This window comes from Pieris rapae, chromosome 1, assembly GCF_905147795.1.
Source record: "Pieris rapae chromosome 1, ilPieRapa1.1, whole genome shotgun sequence".
In the NCBI taxonomy this organism is placed as follows: Eukaryota; Metazoa; Arthropoda; class Insecta; order Lepidoptera; family Pieridae; genus Pieris; species Pieris rapae.
The window spans coordinates 1,169,747-1,188,444 of NC_059509.1; the positions used below are offsets into that span (position 1 = coordinate 1,169,747).

At 35.9% G+C, this 18,698-nt stretch overlaps 3 protein-coding genes across 3 annotated transcripts; 1 reads left to right on the forward strand and 2 right to left on the reverse strand.

Moving 5' to 3' along the window:
• Window positions 1-1,100: 1,100 nt before the first annotated feature.
• On the reverse strand, window positions 1,101-7,506 carry LOC110994456 (proton-coupled amino acid transporter-like protein CG1139). The gene is made up of 8 exons (XM_045634246.1): window positions 7,363-7,506; window positions 6,017-6,167; window positions 5,711-5,832; window positions 4,737-4,821; window positions 4,544-4,655; window positions 3,896-4,044; window positions 3,498-3,673; window positions 1,101-1,348 (listed from the first exon to the last, which is right to left on the reverse strand). The coding sequence occupies exons 2-8, from the start codon at window positions 6,158-6,160 to the stop codon at window positions 1,210-1,212; spliced, it is 927 nt and encodes a 308-aa protein (XP_045490202.1). The 5' UTR covers window positions 6,161-6,167; window positions 7,363-7,506; the 3' UTR covers window positions 1,101-1,209.
• Window positions 7,507-9,163: 1,657 nt separating this feature from the next.
• LOC110994459 (phosphorylated adapter RNA export protein) lies at window positions 9,164-12,182 on the forward strand. Its single transcript, XM_022261092.2, has 6 exons — window positions 9,164-9,402; window positions 9,601-9,855; window positions 9,979-10,321; window positions 10,637-10,728; window positions 10,809-10,995; window positions 11,160-12,182. Exons 1-6 carry the CDS (start codon window positions 9,340-9,342, stop codon window positions 11,408-11,410), a joined length of 1,191 nt encoding a protein of 396 aa, XP_022116784.1. The 5' UTR covers window positions 9,164-9,339; the 3' UTR covers window positions 11,411-12,182.
• An 894-nt stretch (window positions 12,183-13,076) lies between these two features.
• LOC123689601 (centromere protein X-like) lies at window positions 13,077-13,752 on the reverse strand. The gene is made up of 3 exons (XM_045630557.1): window positions 13,625-13,752; window positions 13,344-13,538; window positions 13,077-13,274 (listed from the first exon to the last, which is right to left on the reverse strand). The coding sequence occupies exons 1-3, from the start codon at window positions 13,706-13,708 to the stop codon at window positions 13,257-13,259; spliced, it is 297 nt and encodes a 98-aa protein (XP_045486513.1). The 5' UTR covers window positions 13,709-13,752; the 3' UTR covers window positions 13,077-13,256.
• Between the last annotated feature and the right edge of the window lie 4,946 nt (window positions 13,753-18,698).

Here is an 18,698-nt window from a genome sequence, read left to right on the forward strand (position 1 = left end):
CACTATACATAGTATAAAACAAAGTCGCTTTCTCTGTCCCTATGTCCCTTTGTATGCTTAAATCGTTGAAACTACGCAACGGATTTTGATGCAGTTTTTTTACTAGATAGAGTGATTCAAGAGGAAGGTTTATATGCATAATAACAGCCATTAAATAGTGGAGAAGTACTGTTATTTTTGAGGTTTCTAATGTGATGTCGTAAATAATTACATTTTTTCCGCTTACATTGCAAACGCAGGCTGAACTGAATGTATTGTACACATTGGAAAGGTCTACAGAAAAGTCCGTGATGGTATATGTCTATATGGTATATGTCGCGTTTATTATCGGAGCTTTCCAACGACGGAAATAACAATACATAATAAAAACCTGCTTTTCATCAGCATTGCACCCGTGCGAAGCTGGGGCGGGTCACTAGTATTATAAATTTCTAACAAAATACTTACGATGAAAAGCTGCCAACCAGTCGATTTGTGATGAATAATACAAAAGATGACCATATAAATTTATTCATCTTTAATCAAATTAACATAATTTTAAACACTTTATGAAATTAAAATATCTGCATAGGAGATCAAGAAAACCTAAATGTGTATTATATGTCGCGCCAGAATACACAAACGTGTCATTCATGTAAGTAACTTTGTTTTCAAAGAATTTACAGATAAATAATAAAATTACATAGACACATAATTTTGCATTATTAGATATATCATTGATTTTTCATATCCGGGTTTGCTTGAACCCATGTTCATAGGGACAACTTGAATTATAATTATAGGAAGTTATATGTTATTATAAAAAAGGTTTCACATTAGTTACACGAAACAATTTTACCGTAGCATGCCTGTTCTACAATTGAAAAAAAATCCCTACTAGACATGCGGCCGCACAGTCCAACGCAGACACTCGACTCTGAGGTCGAAGGTTCAGACCCCGGGTATGCAGAACGTATCCAATATAATATATTATCGTATGTGCACATTCAACACTAGCTCGTATAAATTTAAAAAAATTGAAAGAGCTTTTTAAATAAAAAAATGCAAAATCTCAATACTTTATTGAACTTAGATCAATAAAATTCAACATTATTGATAGCTTTCAAAGAAAGTACTCGCACATAAATAAGATAAGCGCACAAAGGTACTCCTACTAAAAACGAAGTCATTCCAAACAGCACTATAAGAAGATCCTTGATCAAATATACATTATAGTATCCATAATCGTTGGGGTACAAAATACAGAGTTCCATCACAGCTGGAAATACGAAAGCAAGCATGGTGGTGCATAAATTGCCGACAAATGCCACAAACGCCCCTTGTATGGGAATAAGGTAGCATATGAAAACTGAAAAGAAATATTCTTGATTAGAGATGATATCAGTGCGCGAATTTATCGTTTTCCACTCTTTGTTTTCCAGGGACCGAGCTTCGACCACGTTGTCTAAACGCTCTTCTTCTGAATACTTATTTATTAATTTATTATATACGTTAAAAACAGTGCCGGGTAAAGCATTTAGAGAATCCTGGGCGAGATTTCTAAGGCCTTACCTTTTACTTTACCGATAACTGCCTAAACCCATTCCTGTAAGTAACCATATACCTGTAAGTATAGTAGTTTTATACTAGGAGTACATTATCTTCACACATGTGACATTGTAAATTCTATTTTAAAAGAGTGTAGTTACTTGCCCAGTCTTCTCCAAACGAAACCTTTTAGAAGGGGCAACTTTCTTATCTTCTTCTTTCTTATCTTTATATGTATTATATTTCACGTTCAAAACTGCTATTTTAGGTGGTCTAATTGGAATAAATTATTTGATTAAAAAATGCAAAGGATATAATGAAGCATCCACTCATAAAGTAAACAAAATAACCATTTATTAAAAAAACAAATTTCATTTATATAAAAGCCGATGTTTTTATCAATTTCATTTTCAATAATCTTGGCAATTCTGACAATCTTCATAGGGATATTGAACCGCATTTCATCGCAACATTTTCAGTTTTGTGTTTTATTTGTTTTTGTTTAATTGAAGTAATTACTAAATTCACTTTCTCACCTATCTCTAATGACTTTTCCGTAGTAGTGGTTTGAAGTACATATTACCCTTCATTGCTAAAGTGCTTCTGTATAATTGGAGAAAATTTGGCTAGTACTTAGTTGTACAAAGCCCACTCTCTGTTTTCGAATTAAACTTTTCGTATTAAAGAAATATGATTTTAGATCGCCCTAACCTTCAAATAGATATATTGAGTGAAGGAAGTTTTATTGATATTTACATGTAATTTTTTTTAATTGTAAGAAACATATTTTATTTCTGTTGAAAAGAAATAGAATCTTTATTTTTGTGTTTTATTTCATTGCTAATAAAATAATTTTGTAATATATGTAATAAACGACAACGAACGACAAATAAACGACACATATAAATAATAATAGTAATTTATATGTTTCGTTTAAATCGCACATACGGAACTACCCCACAGCGTTTGAAGGCACCCCAACATTGTTCGAAGGTGCCCCGTTGTTGGGGCAGATTGGGAAAAATAATTATGGTTGAAACATCAGCTGATGAAATCATTTCTTATTTTTTTATATGAATCTCAAATATACCACTGTGTGATTCATACATGAAAAAAAATGTGAAAACCGTACGAAGGGTGTCTTCTCTTATACCTATATATCAAGGTAGACTGGCTGCGTGCTTGTTATTGATAACTCGTATTATATTAAACTAACCTTATGTTAGGAGGTCTTTAATGTTCCAAGGATCAACTGCTTAATCCATCATATATTTTGTAATCACTTTCAAAAACGGTGATATTTTTTCTAACACATACTTAACACTGCGTAGAGAGAGGGGAAAGCATCTGTCCGAAATACGGCTACTACTCTGCGGGTTTGAGTGAGAGAGGAGGAGCCTGCCTACCACTGCCGTATGCGTGAGAGAAAGGGAAGCTAAACAGACTGGCCGTAACGCGTTACGTAACGAAGGGGTTTACCCTCCCAGAAGAAGTTACCACATTAAAAATACTAATACTAACTAAATGACGAATTTTAGGGTCTAAGAGAGGACAGTTTCCTCATGATGTTTTCCTGCACCATGCGCATATAATATTATAAAGGAGCTCCATTTGTGCACTAGACCTCAGGGATCAGATTCGCACGCGCCTTCAGACATACTCAATTAAATAACACAAATTTAATTACACACATGAAGTGATAACAAACACGGGTCTGGCTGCAGCCTCAATCCATTTTAACATCTCATCGGATGGCGGGTCTTGTGGGTGCCAATTTTTGATCACATCTACAATCATGGATATTGCCGGATAGCATTGTATGGGGTACGCGAAGGCGATAGCAATAAGGTATAAGCCAATCGATGCCATTGCTAAACTGAAAATGTATAGTATATTTTTTGTAAGCTAAAGTATAAATAGGTGTGCCTGTGTGCGCGTGTTTCTATACTAGCGTACTAAAGATTACATACTAATCATCGAATGGCAATGATCTTAGGACATTTTCCTCCATCGTGCCAAAGGACCAGTAACCAAGCACGCCGAACACAGTTGTAAAAACGGTTGGAATAAACATGCCCACTGTGAGCATTCCGCACGGTTTCGTCAATACCTTTGGATCCTTTAAAGCCTTGTCTATGGATAGTATCTGAAAGAAAAATGTATAATTTCTGCCCTTTGTAAAACGGCGCTGCTTAGTAAAGCGGCTAAGCTGTTGAATAATGGCTCATTAAGCTAGTTAGCTACGACACATATATAACTACTCAGACTTAGCCACTGGAGTATATTCTTTATGTAGAAGGAACGGCACTTAGTATAGTGCATATAGTACCATTCTTTTTGCTCTTACATTTTAAATACGATTACTTACAACAGCAACCGCGCTCAAGTTAAACAAGATAGTTCCAATGACGAAGAATAAAGCTAAAGGATCCGTACACGCGTATACGATTACTCCATGAGGTGCTAAGAATATGTGGTATATTATCAGTACCAGTCCCGCCATGTTCAAGTAATTACCTGAAACATTTTTCAAATACAAAATGCGGGACATTATAAAGAATTTGGAAGATAATTTAAATGTCAATGCTAATAATTAAAATAAATAGAAATATTTATATTTTTGTATATTTGTAATGAATATCTTTAAAAACTACTGGATTTGTTCTCTTTACTTCAGGCATTTTATGCATTGTATAAAAAGGGGGTAAGGCATTAGGCTCATCTAACTTATACCACGCCCATGGACTCAAAGGCGTTCAAAGGCGTTCAAAGGCGTTGCCAGTCTTCTAAGAATTAGTACGCTCCTTTCTTGAAAGACCCTAAATTGAATTGGTTTGGAAATAGTTCAGTGGTTAGCTGATTCCACAGAGCGGTGGCGCGCGGGAAAATCTTAGAAGCCTGATCCCGTACTTGTCTATTGATAGAAATTACTTTTTTTACGCTCAACGTTGCCAGAAGGCTTACAAAAACATTAGCAGCCTTTGATACACTTTCTAATCATAGCCAAACGACTTACCAAGCATTGATATATAGCTGACAATTGACAATGTCTTCATAAAATATTGTAGGAATAGATACGGAATCAACAGAGACAATATAGCCGGTTTTGAAGTTTTCCAATCCATGATCTATAATAATTAACATAACAACGGCGTTTTCATTAAATGTATTAATCATTTTATGTTTTAGATGTGTAAGAAAATACTAACATCCCTTAAACTATCGGTTGTAAATATGACGAAAACCGTGCAAATCCCCAATTGACTCAAAAGCATAAATATTGATATTATCATTCTGAAAACAATAAATATACATTTTATTCAAACTCTTTTTTAAATTCTCTGCAAAGGAGTATTTGGTTACAGGAATGCCAAGTTCCGAGTCAACTATTTTTAAATAATTTATATTAATTTAGGGCGTTCACCACCACATGGATCGCCCTAAAAATAATAGAGGCGCTGGACTGAAACTGGTATATACAGATTGTCCTCTCCAGATGTTTTTTGCTGATCACGACGCTACAGACTGGAGAGAGGATATTTATATATACGTATACTTGGAGAGAGACGTACATCTATACATTATATATATATACATACATTTACTTGATATTATAGATAGCTAATGGAAAAAAAAATATAAAATAGATCAGACTTTTAGGATAGGTAAGTTGGAATTAATTTACTTCTTCCAAAATTGTAAAATACAAAATTAAGCGAAAAAAACTAGCGGTATGTGTAACAAAAGCAAGCTAGGATGTGAACTTTCCCTCATTAGTGGAATTTTAATTTGGTCACATGTTACTAGTATGGATTTTTATTTTAAATATAAATATACTTATAATAACTTAATTACAAGAATCAGTATTAAATAAAACGAGTAAATGCTATCCTAAATAAATACTACCAAGAAACTGACTTAAATCAGTTCCACTAGATGGCGCCGATGGAACTATAAAACGCGGTTTGTTGTTGTTTTTAAATTGCGGAAACTACACAGTAAGCGATCCTTCCGACAGAAAAATATAACTCCTCATAATTTAGTTTCTCCCACGTTAAATCTTATGAATTTATGTTTCTGTCCCTTTTTACTGTCGCTTTTTCCGTTGCCGTTGCATCCTTTTTGAAATCTCAACAATTCAAAATAATTGTATCACTTCATAAAATCGTTTTAGACAACTTACGGGCCCCTTTCTCCGATTCTGTGCAAAATGGTAGGTCCATGCAAAAGCGCTACGCGAAAACCATACCTATATGATATGTATGGAATCTTCAGTTGTCGACTAATTTCATTAAGACACCATAGCTAAAATAGAAAATACACAATGCACCTACGGAACAATCATAACCTATTATAAAAAAATATAAAATTTAATTTTATAAAACAAGAACTGTAATCAGGAATCGAACTCAGTTACCCAGGCAGCTAGTAACTGAGAGGCTTGATACATTCTTGTTTAAAGAATTGTTCATTAAGAAATGAATCTTACCAAAGTCAAATGCATGTGTATAATAAGAAGGCCCAACGCAGTTGTCATTATGGGTCCAAGAATGATACCGGCTTGACTAACGGCTAAAGGCAGACCCAGCACACCAGCGCCCCATAATGTTCGCATGAGATTGAAATACGCCATCCACGGTCTTGAAAACACAGCACATTTTCATTTGCGAATATAGTTTTCTTTTTCATTTACACATTTTCTAACATTACAGCAACTAATTCTATAAAAAATTCCCGGCATATAAATTTGCAGCGCAGAGTTTCAGTTGCCTTTTTTCGCCTACGGAAATAATTATCAAGTAACAAGCCGACATCCATATAACATTTTAGCACCTCATTAATTTATTCTTGTAGCTTCCGCAATTTGAATTAAGAAAGACGCGTATTTTCTCAAAGGTTGACAACACACGCAAGATCCCTTTATTACAGCTTAATCTGAATGACCTGCCTGGGATGCCATTTTGCAATTTTCGTTTTATAAAAAATACCTGGATGACCTGATGATACCTAGTTTTTTCTTTTTATTGTGTTTTTTGCAAATTATATTTAAGTACGAATAACATACTAATAAAATGATGAAATATGAATATAATTATCAAATAAAGATAATTAATTATATTTAAATTTAAGTTTTTATTTGACTGACATCTTTAAACGAGCAATTCTATGTTTAAGTTGATAAAACAGGAAGAAAATTACATTTTCTAGAAATGATTCCTAGGTCGATTTATCGCCCCCGAAACCCCCCGTATACTAAATTTCATGAAAATCGTTGGAGCCGATTCCGAGATTCCAATTATATATATATACAAGAATTGCTCGTTTAAAGATATAAGATATAATGATAAAATGTTATTTGTTGTATTGTATGTATTAATTTCTACTCTGACCACAAAGCCATTTTTTGACTTATGTTATTTTAATAAACTAAAACTATACAGCATTTATTTACCTTCGGTAGAAATATATTTTTTTAATTAATTTAATCAAAACTTGGTCAATACACAATCTAAATAATAAAGTTATTAGAATAACAGTGATAATGAATACGTGAGGCTTGAGGTCCGTTTCAATACTTCGATATAAAATTCTTGTAAATTGAGGTTGCTAATATTATATATGTATATCATTTCCGAATACCACTGTCCACCACCTTTTGTTCTGTACTAATTGTGCTTGTACTGTTGCGTAAAAAATTCTTTAAAAATAATGAATTGACGTAGTACTACCCCATTTCAAACAAATTTCTGCGTCGAAGTAACTATTATTTCACTATCAACGGCGCCGTTTTACGGCGTGTAACGAGCAGTTCGCCTACGGAAGTAAAATACGTACTTAATAGGAGCTTTGGGTTCTCTGTGGTCCCTTGGATCAAAATCATCGTTAGGTGGCTTTTCTTCTGGTAGTTGAGTTACTCTAAAATCTATCAACGACTGCCGATCGAAAGGCCGAACAGAAAGTTTACTTACGGCCTCAAATGCGGCCCTGGAATATATATTGTTAAAAAATTAAGGTAAATATTAAGGTAAAATCAATTATTGAATATTATGCATCTTACATTTCGGAACTAAGTAAATTTATAATTTATGACGTTTATTTTGACTTACAGAATAAACTACAAAATATACATTGAGCACAATGACTTTGATTGTTTTGTAAACAGTTAATGTTGTACATAAGAACAATGTTATGTCCTACATTTGTGAATAAAGATTTTTTATTGAAGATTTTATTCATTTATCGATCGTTCTGTCCCTAAGGTAAGTTAAGGTAAGGTAGGTGGGCTCAGTTTCCGCAACTAGACTCGCAATTGGTCCGTTTTGCGTAAAGCCCTGGCTACTTAAGCCAGCCCAGCTCCTTCCAGAAGCACAGAAGTCTCCTGGGCACTTCACAGGCTTCTCGGAGCGACCTCACTGTTCCGAGGGTTTTCGTTCGTTGTTTAGCCACAGCCTCGCAATCCAGAACTACGTGGGTGACTGATTCCTCTGCGCTGAAACAGCCTCTGCACATGGGGCTGTCTGTCGCGCCTAGGACAAATAGATGTTTACTAAGGAGACAATGGCCGGTAATTGTCCCTATCATTGTTTTGAGATCGGTTCTGTTTAAGTTTAGAAGTCGCTTAGTCAGTTGTGGGTTCACTGCTGGCAGAGCCATTTTGGACTGCCTACAGTCTGCACTATGCGACCATCGTTCATTCTGGATTTCGACGGATTTCCGGATAATCCACGATCGAACTAGCGAGAAGGGCAAGGGAAGGAGCGGATATGGGCCATCCGGCGTCATTCCGGAGCCTCTTCTCGCAAGTTCGTCGGCAGCATCATTGCCAAGAGAGCCACTGTGTTCTTTTATCCACTGCAAGGTAACCCTATTGGTTAGTGTTAAATCCTCCAGTGCTTCATGACACTCCAGTATTAGTTTGCTGTTTATCTTTTAGCAGCTAGTGCTGCCTCCTGCTGTATGTGTAGGTACAGAGGTACGAATCCTAGGGCTATCTCCATTGCTGCAGTTGGTGTAGTTCTCATGCAACTGCTAGCAGCGGACAAGGCAAGCCTTTGGAAGCGTCCAAGTTTCGTGATTGCCGTTTGAAGCTCTGTTCTTGGCCACCAAACTAGGGCTCCATAGACCAGCATTGGCCTGATAATGGCAGTGTATAGCCATATAGTTATCTTCGGAGATAAGCCCCATCTCACGCCCATCATCTTTTTGCATTGATAGAAGGCGATCGTTGCTTTGTTTAGTTTGTGTTCTAGGTGTTTGTTCCAGAGCAGTTCACTATCCAGAATCACACCTAGGTACTTGATTTCATTCTTTAGTATGAGTTCTGTGTTGAAGAGTTTTGGAAGTCTGTACGGTCTAAGAACTCTTCTGTTTGTGAAGAGTATTAATTCTGTTTTTGAGGGGTTGACGGAAAGCTCGTGCTTGTTGCACCATCTCTCAATCACTTTGAAAGCCTTTCTCATGAGGTCGCATAAGGTGCTTTCAAAGGTACCCGATATTAGAATAGCTATATCATCCGCATAACCCACTGTATAAAGATTGTCAGCATTTAGTTTCGTTCTGTCCCTAATCACAAAAAAGCTATTTTCCCTATTGAATTATCATCTGAAGTATCGCTTACAGTTGACAGTGACAATTCACAAAAGTCAACGAAATAGTTGCCGCCGATCGCCGTTGACTAGAAGTACGCAAAAGTAAAAAGTGAAAATTATAAACCGCAAACTTAGAAATCATAAAAGAGAAAACTTTGTTGATTTAACAGGTGCAAAATATTTATAGTTACAAGTGCTTTACGATTCATTTAAATTCTGTATAATGATGTCAACAACAGAGGGAGAATTGGACATAGAAATATCTCATGAAAAGGAAGATGGCGAGGTTAGAGAACTTGTTAATTATTATTACTTGAGCTGAAAATTAATATGTTAGTTCTAATTTAAAAACCATTACGTAATTAAATTATTATAAATTTAGAAATATTAAGGTAATGCTTTCTGAAACAGTTTATAATTATATGATTTTACTAAGACTGGCGTTAGTAGTATTAATATTGATGTTTGCAAATCATTGTTATAGTTGGATGACTCTGATGTAGAAGAGGGGACTTATATACCCCTGGAGCGCCCGGAGGTTTTTAACCCGCCATCACTTATAAACATGCAAATACAGGATGAGCAAAGTGATGAAGCTTCACTTGCTGAATCTTCAGGCTCAGAGTCAGATGAAGAGCCAAGACGTCGTGCAAAGCGTACTAAAGTGAGGCCACGACGCCCACAACAACAACAATCTGGCCGCAACAATAAATACAATATATGGTGTCAAACACTACAGGTCATTATTTCTTGGGATTTTAATTAGCAATATCTTTTTTATGAAATTTTACACCCTTAATATGATTCAACTAGATTATGAGTATTTATCAATAGTTTCTTACTTTATATTTTAAATTTACAGGAAGACCTTTTGACTGAGGACATGGGCACTTGTGATGTTTCAAAGAAAAGCAGATATGGTGTTGAATCTTATGATTACACTATTAAGTATAGATTAGATGATAAATATATTTCTAAGAAAGTATTTTCAAGTAGTGATTATAACCAGACAAATAAGAGAAAGTATTCAGATAGATCGAATGTAAAGTTAAGATTGGGGAAAAGAGTTAACAGCCACCAGCCTGTAGAGGAGAAACAAGAGCCAAGATTTTTACCAGACCTTGTTGTCACATCAGAAGATTCTATTGCTAACCTTGCAGCAGATATTGCTGAAAAGCTAGGTGAAGAAAAGAAAGATTTAGTTGGTAAGTAATGCCCAATAATCTTTATACAGATTTGGAATTATACTACATTTTCATATAAACTTCTCTAAAGGAACTCTTGGGTAAACACTGGTACATTCAATTTTGAATTCATGGCAGGTTTCTATATCAGGAGAATAAAATATTATGACAAAAACTATTATCATTTTATATGACATCTTGGCTTCCAAAACTAATTGTCAAGTGAAATTAAAGGACTGTATGTACATCATCATATACACATCTTACATATTACAAACAAACAAAGTAAGAAAAATATTTGCTGAGTATTTCTATAATCCCTTTTCTTCCTTACAGCTAGAATTGTAGAAGTGCTTGGTGCCAGTAAGGCTATTGAAATTTATCAAGAGACACAAAAAGTTGAGTCTGAAGGGGGAATGCTGGTAATGGTATGTATATTGAGATACATTTAAATATGTGTCTCTTATATTTATCAATTTAGATTTTAAAAATCTAATTCACATTTCAGAATGGTACACGTCGACGTACACCAGGTGGTGTTTATTTCTTTCTGTTGAAGAAACATGATGATGTGTCACAGGCTATGATAAATCAGATATTTAATGAAGACCGTAAAGAAACGACACGAAAAATTAAAAAGAAGCGTGCTAAGAGTCGTCAAAAAGTAATGGAACAATTAAAACAAAGTCTAACAGGTATGTTTTATTAAGTGCCAATAATGAGTAATCTTACCTCAATGCCTTACAAATATCAACTACAGTTAGGAGGGTGTGACAGCTTTGCCTATTTTGGTGTCTACAAACACTAACTTATACCAGTTTAAGTGAATTGATACAATACTGTTATTTTTAAATTTCAGATTCTGAACTACCATCTCTTCTTTCAAGAGGAGAAGCAACCGTACAAACTGAACATGGTTCAAATCCACCACCATCTCCAGCTACAGATGCTCGAGAATGTTCAAGCGACACTGACACTCATACCGAGCATGAGCAGCAACCATCACCTATTAGGCCCTCATCACCAATACCTGATACTCGACCAATACAAGCCTATGATGATGATGATTACCTTGAAGTGATGTGTAATGATGATATGGATATGCTCTGAAGTATTGTGATATGTGATTAAGTGTTGTTAATTATGAGCATCATTTGGTATTATGAACGTACCATTAAAAGTGCTAGATGCTTAAATTATAAATGCAATAGTGCTATAAATAGTTATGATATGCCCCAAAATGGAAAGTAAATAACCAATTTATATTGTTTGATCTGTTTGTTATGTTTTATCGAAAGTGACATAATTGTATAGTTAAACTAGTTAAATTTATTTCACACTTGAGTTGCGATGTTTCCATTATAAGTAACAATGATCTGATCAGGTCAATGACATAGTTCAGACAATTTTGATAGAAACTTATTAAATTAAATGGCTGCTACAATATTTCTCATTTTTGCATGGCTTGAGCACCAATATGGAGACAAACTTATTTAAATAATTTTGTTGGTTATATCTTCTTGGTTTTGGTATGGTTGTTATCAATGAAGGCTATGTTGTGCTAGGCCATTGATGCTAGAATGAAATGAGCAGAGTATTGTTACTGTGCAACTATCAGGCTGTGATTTTTCTACTGCGGCCCATTTGCCTGCCTTAGAACTAGTTGTCAAGTGCTATTATTTGTACATTGTTACATGTAAAAATAATACGAACTAAGCAGTAATATTACATGTCTGTGTAGAATAAAATGTGTACCATAAATAAGGATTAAATTTTAGACACACTACTTTTAACACTACTGTTTTCTTATTCTGAATTCTATATCCAATCTACCAGTCACATTTCATTCAAAACATGTTAAATACTATGATAACAACTGGTAGGTATATTAAATATAGAACTTGTGAACAGTGAAGCCATAAAATAAATTGTTACATTTTGTATGACAATACAAATATGTACTGATTGTGATTCTTATTTGGTAAATAACTAATGTTTGGGAGTAATAGGCCTAACTAACCTAACTTACAAAGTTTAAGGGTCTGTTTCACAATGTATGGATAAAGTACCAAATAGCTATGCAACACATAAATTATTTGAAGATCTGAATAAGAACCTTCACATTTACGAATAGTGCTATCTGACAATTGTGAAATGCAACAATAGTGTTAATCATCAATAAGTAATAAATAGCTTATTTGGAACTTATGCAGACATTGTGAAACAGACCCTGAAAATCATTGTAATTGTTTTAAAAGTTATTTCCTCAAACTGCTGCACAAATGTAATTCATAAAATAGTTTTTGTTTGAACAAAAAAAAATTTCATAAATATGTGTACTGTCAAGTATAATTATGTGTGAAAGAAAACACATTTTTGTATTAAAACTTAACACAATCTGTAATTTTTATCGAAAGAAATATATATTGTATTAGTAATAAAATTTAAAACATTTTTTTTATTTTGTACTACAAGCATGAAATTTTTTTCAAGTAATTTGTTTTTAATTAAAGTTCCCTAAATAAGAATGAATAATTAGGTAGTGTTAAAACTTGTATTTGTAAAATATATCTTGTCAAATAAAGTATTTTTTACAAGCTTTTACTGTTACTGAGTAGTTTATGTACAGTCCTACTGTTAAAAAAAAAGTAAAATAAAGTTTTAAAAAAAAATTGTTTCCATACCTTATCATTTTATGTGACGAAAACTGTCATTCATTAGTCACCTACTGCTGCTTAGTTGTAGAAGACACTGCTTAGGTTAATAAAACTACAAGTTCCCACATAATAATTTATTAATATTATATATTGGGCTCCATTCTCATTAACAAAAATAAGTCAATTTAGAAAATATATTCTCATAAATAAATTAACTCGTAGAACATTATGATAATGGCACATATTGGATGTCATGTGTGTAAAAAAACCTATGAGAAAGTTTGAAATTTTTTTCACAGTTATGGAAAGTCCAGCATCTGAAATGAAGAATATTTTTATTTTACATTATGACCCTAGAAACCACTCTTTGTAAGAGCAATACTAACCAGCTGTGGTAAACATTTTTCAACATGCTCAATGTCAACTTTGTCGCAGTTTTCTTTTAATGCTTGGCTAGATGCCCGAAGGCAAGTTTCTGTGACAAGACATTTTGCCACTTCGACAACCAAAGTTAGAGCATCGTTACCAAGCTTTGTTTTATTGTCTTGAAATGATCCATGTAGAAGCTCTTTTATAATTTCCTATAACAGCGTCACAAATGTAGTTAAGCCCCAATCAAATGACGCATTATCCAATACCCGCTATATATTTTGAATTCAGCACGTACCTGCTTGATATTATTTTTAACGTTAGAAACTATGGATGCTGGATCAATATTTCCATCTCCGGTCTCGTTACTATAACGGGCCATTCTAATTCTGTTGATTGACAAATAATTTCCAAATATCGAAGTACTCAAATTGTTCGGAATAGAATCATATTTAGTTGATAAAATAAATTGAGGGCCATGAGGGTGGTCCCAAAAATATTTTTAACTCGGCTGATCCGCGCATTCGCTTTGTGAACGTGTCGTGGTTGAACATTCGTTGCGTACAGTTAGATGCAATTTTATAGTGTTTTTTTGTGCATCTCTTGTCAATAGTTACGTCCTCCATTTAGACTATTATAGTGAGTGTTTTTGTGCGTATTCGTGAACTATTATTGTAAGGCAAGGTACAGCATCAGTCCTAACATTTCTTGTTCCCAAAACTAACAATCTATCCATCCTTACGGCTGACGTGTTTTTTTGTGCCTTTCGCCCTAACAAGGAGCAACCTTGAAGTATGTACTCAGGACTTATTTTAGTATAAGATTACGTATCGACGGCCACCGAACCGTTCTTTGTGATACATAATTTGTTGGTAGCAGAGCGTGGTTCCATTTTAGTTAATGATTTTTCGGTATATAAGTCCTGGGTTCATAACTTATTAATGCATATATCTTGTTATGTTTGTAGGGATTATAGTGTTTTGATAGTGTTATAAATCGTTGTTTGTAATAAGTTATTAGCCGCTTATTATAATTTGCTTTTTATTTGATTTTTGTGCTATTGTTTGTACTTTTATACTTTTATATAATGGCGGTTTCGCACAAGGCACAAATAGCTGGTGTATTGCGGTGGCTAGGATCGGCCGTTTTAAATATTTCGCGAAAAGATCGCGTACAGGCCCTTCTATCAAGAAGTGACGCGTTAGAGGAAAGGATGAAAGATTTATATAAATCGTATCAGGCATTGCTTGAATTGGGTTTGGAACCGGAGGTGATGGACAAGGTTTGTGGAGACATGGATCAGGCTGAGGATTTGGCTGATCAAATCAGGGAAGCCGTTGGTATTATTAAATTAAATTCGGCTACTCAGTCAAATAACCTTCAATCGAAGGATAGTTTAACTTCAAGTGGTATTATAGGTAGGTTACCCAAATTAGATTTGCCCCATTTTAGTGGCGACTTAAGCCAATGGGTGGCGTTTATACATTTATTCGATAGTTTAGTGCACTCAAGGGGTGATTTAACATCTGCGCAAAAGTTGGCATATTTGTTGGCTAGTCTCACCGGGGAGGCTAAAGGGTTAGTCCAACATTTAGCACTTGTGGACAACAATTATGATATAGCCAGAGATTTACTAATGAGGCGGTATCAAAATATACGTAGGCTAGCGGATAGCCACGTAAATGTCATTTTAAATTTACATAGTAATGTGCAGAGCCACAACTTAAGAATTCAAGTTTTAAATCCTTTATTAGTGGCAATTAATGGCTTAAGGGGTTTAAATTTGCCTGTAGATAGTTGGTCTTTTATTTTGTTGCATATTACATTACAAAAACTAAATTTAGATATGCGCACCCGATTTGAACAGGCGTATGGTGGAGATTCAACCACTCATCTTCCCACGTTTGATGAATTGATCTTGTTTTTAGAGGATGAGTGTCGCAGACAGGATAATGTTCCAGCGCCGTCCACGACGCCGGCCCCAATTTCTACTAGGCCGCGACAACAGCATATGCGCTTAATGCGACGCCCTGACCAGCGAGTTTATAACGTGGCAACTCAACATTCAGGCAAATGTTGTGTTTATTGTCGAGTCCCTGATCACACCGTAGTGTCATGTCAAAAGTTTTTAGCGTTACGTTTTCAAGCACGGCGAAATATTGCCCGACAGCGGAAGTGGTGTTATGGTTGTTTAGGTAAGCACCTGGCATCACAATGCCAAGTGTCACGACCATGCAAACAATGTAATGGCGATCATCACATTATACTTTGTGGTAATATGAATGGTTCACCCCAATCAGCTGCACCGGCACGGGAGTTTGTTGAAGATATGCAAAATACAGGTGATCAGTGGAATGGTGGTGTGAAGGTTAGACACTGTAGTTTTGGTCATGCTTCCAGGCACCGTACAGGATCAGGTTATTATGATTATCATCGGAGGCAGCCACCACCCTGCAGGGGCGGGGGAAACTTAAGGTCTCATGACAGGACTCGTGTCACCTCTGATCAGCAACAACTTCCTAAGAGCAAAGATAATTATGACTCTTGTGCATCACCTGTTATTAAACAGCAACGTCGTGATTTTGTAAGGCCTTTGCCCTTTTCTGAGTGGCCTCGTTTAGGCCAGCGGGTCCCTGAACCAGAAGGATATTGACTAGGTCACGTCCCTACTAGAACTCCTACATCTCCTATTACTGTTTTGTTACCCACCGCACAGATTTGTGTTGGTTCTCCATCAGGTGAGCAGGTAACCACGCGTGCGATTTTGGATTCTGGAGCACAGGGAAGTTTGGTGTCAATGGATTTGGTGGATAGGTTACAGTTGCGTATTTTCCCTGCTAGCGGGAGTATATTTGGTGTAGGTGGCTCTAAGATTGCTGGTTTGCGGGGACAAGTTACACTTACTTTTTCTCCTGTTCAATGCTCTCAGCCACAGATTACAATTTCTGCCATAATTTTAGATAATGTTATGGGCAGACACCCACTTGTTAAATTACCATCGGAGATATTAGATTTTACACGTAGTCTAAACTTAGCGGATTGTACATTTCATATTCCAGGTCAAATCGATTTGCTACTCGGAGCAGAAGTTTTGGGAATGTTGCGGCTAAGTAAAAGCACACTTTTACAACCAGCGGGTTTAGTAGCAGTCACAACTGATTTTGGTGATGTCATTATGGGTCCTGTGTTTCCAATAGAATCTCTTAGCGTTGAAGATGGTAACTTGTGTGTGGGACTCTCACTTGCTGAAGCCATTCAACGGTTTTGGGAAGTCGAAGAGCCTCCCACAGCGGCTCGTGAAAATCCGGAGCACCAAGAATGTGAATTGTTTTTTCAGAATAACACTGGTCGTCTCCGTTCGGGTAGGTTTGTCACGAGGTTACCTTTTTTACCATCCCGACCACCTTTGGGTCACTCCAGGTCTTTAGCTGAGAAAAGGTTAACATCCATGGAGAGACGAATGAAGAGAGATTCTACTTTTCGTGCTAAGTATATAGAGTTTATGGACGAGTACTTTAAGCTCGGACATATGTCAGTTTCTGATTATGATTGGCGCACACAGGAGCACTACTTCATTCCACATCATGCTGTGTTTAAAAGTGGTAAAATAAGAGTGGTTTTTTGATGGCTCAGCGCCTACTTCCAATGGAGTTTCTTTAAATCAATGTTTGCATTCGGGCCCAAAGTTACATCGTGACATTGGTGATATTTTAACAAATTTTAGAAGACATCAGATTGTATTTGTTGCACATATTAAAATGATGTTTAGGCAAACTGTAATTCATACTGATGACCGTTGCTATCAACTTATCTTGTGGCGTGAAAAGGAATCCGATCCAGTTACAGTATTTGAATTAAATACCAATACATACGGACTCAGATCAAGTCCTTATATTGCTATTCATACATTGTTAGAATTGGCTGAGCGAGAACGTTTGCAATTTCCAAGAGCAGCTGATGTTTTGAATAGTGATGTTTTCGTTGATGACATTTGCACTGGAGCTGCAAATGAGAAATAAGCCTTGATACTACGCGATAAGCTAATTGGGATTCTTAAGGCTGGTGGATATGAGTTAAGGAAATGGGTGTCTAACTCACAAGCTGTTCTTGCTGGTTTACCCGAGGATCATCAACAACATCCTTATATTTTTCAGAACGTGGACAACCCTGACGCTGTTGCAGTATTAGGTATTCAGTATCAACCGTTAGGTGATATATTTACCTTTCGAGTGCAAGACATAGATGTAATTAAATCTTGGACAAAGCGTGTAGTACTTTCAACTGTAGCCAGGATATACGATCCTAATGGATGGTTAGCTCCAGTTGTTTTTTGGGCAAAATGTTTTATACAAAAGCTTTGGTTACAAGGATTAACATGGGATGCCCCTTTAGTTGGTGAATTGTTAAGTGTTTGGGTTAGGTTTGTTTCGTCGCTTCCTGAAATTCAATTGATTAAAATTGATAGGTCTTTATTGCCACCAGGGAAATGCATAGTGGATATTCATGGTTTTTGTGATGCATCGGAAAGTGGTTATGCTGCTGCAGTTTATATTCGTTCTGTCAATCAATCTGGTGTTGTAACGGTTAAACTAGTTATGGCAAAGAGTAAGGTTGCACCGGTAAGAACACGCTTAACAATTCCTAAATTAGAGTTATCAGGTGCTGTTCTATTGACACGTTTGATAAACCATGTTAAATCCATTTTTGGCCAAAAAATGAATATTCAGAAGTATTTTGCTTGGACTGATAGTCAGATAGTTCTTGCATGGCTGCAAGCGTCAGTTCATGTTTTGGAAGTATTTGTGGCAAATAGGGTTTGTCAAATTCAGCAATCTGTTGTGACCTTGGATTGGAGGCATGTACCTGGAGAATTTAATCCGGCAGACTGTGCATCTCGAGGTTGTGAGGCTCCAGTAATATTAGACCATCCCTTATGGTGGGCTCCAGGTTGGCTGTACCAACCCGAAAATTGTTGGCCTGCTTGTCACGTCTTCCAGTGGCATAACCTTTGCTACCAGCCTCCGGTTTTAGACTCAGTCATGTTAAGCCTGACTGGGACGGGGGACTGTTCGGAATAGAATCATATTTAGTTGATAAAATAAATTGAGGGCCATGAGGGTGGTCCCAAAAATATTTTTAACTCGGCTGATCCGCGCATTCGCTTTGTGAACGTGTCGTGGTTGAACATTCGTTGCGTACAGTTAGATGCAATTTTATAGTGTTTTTTTGTGCATCTCTTGTCAATAGTTACGTCCTCCATTTAGACTATTATAGTGAGTGTTTTTGTGCGTATTCGTGAACTATTATTGTAAGGCAAGGTACAGCATCAGTCCTAACATTTCTTGTTCCCAAAACTAACAATCTATCCATCC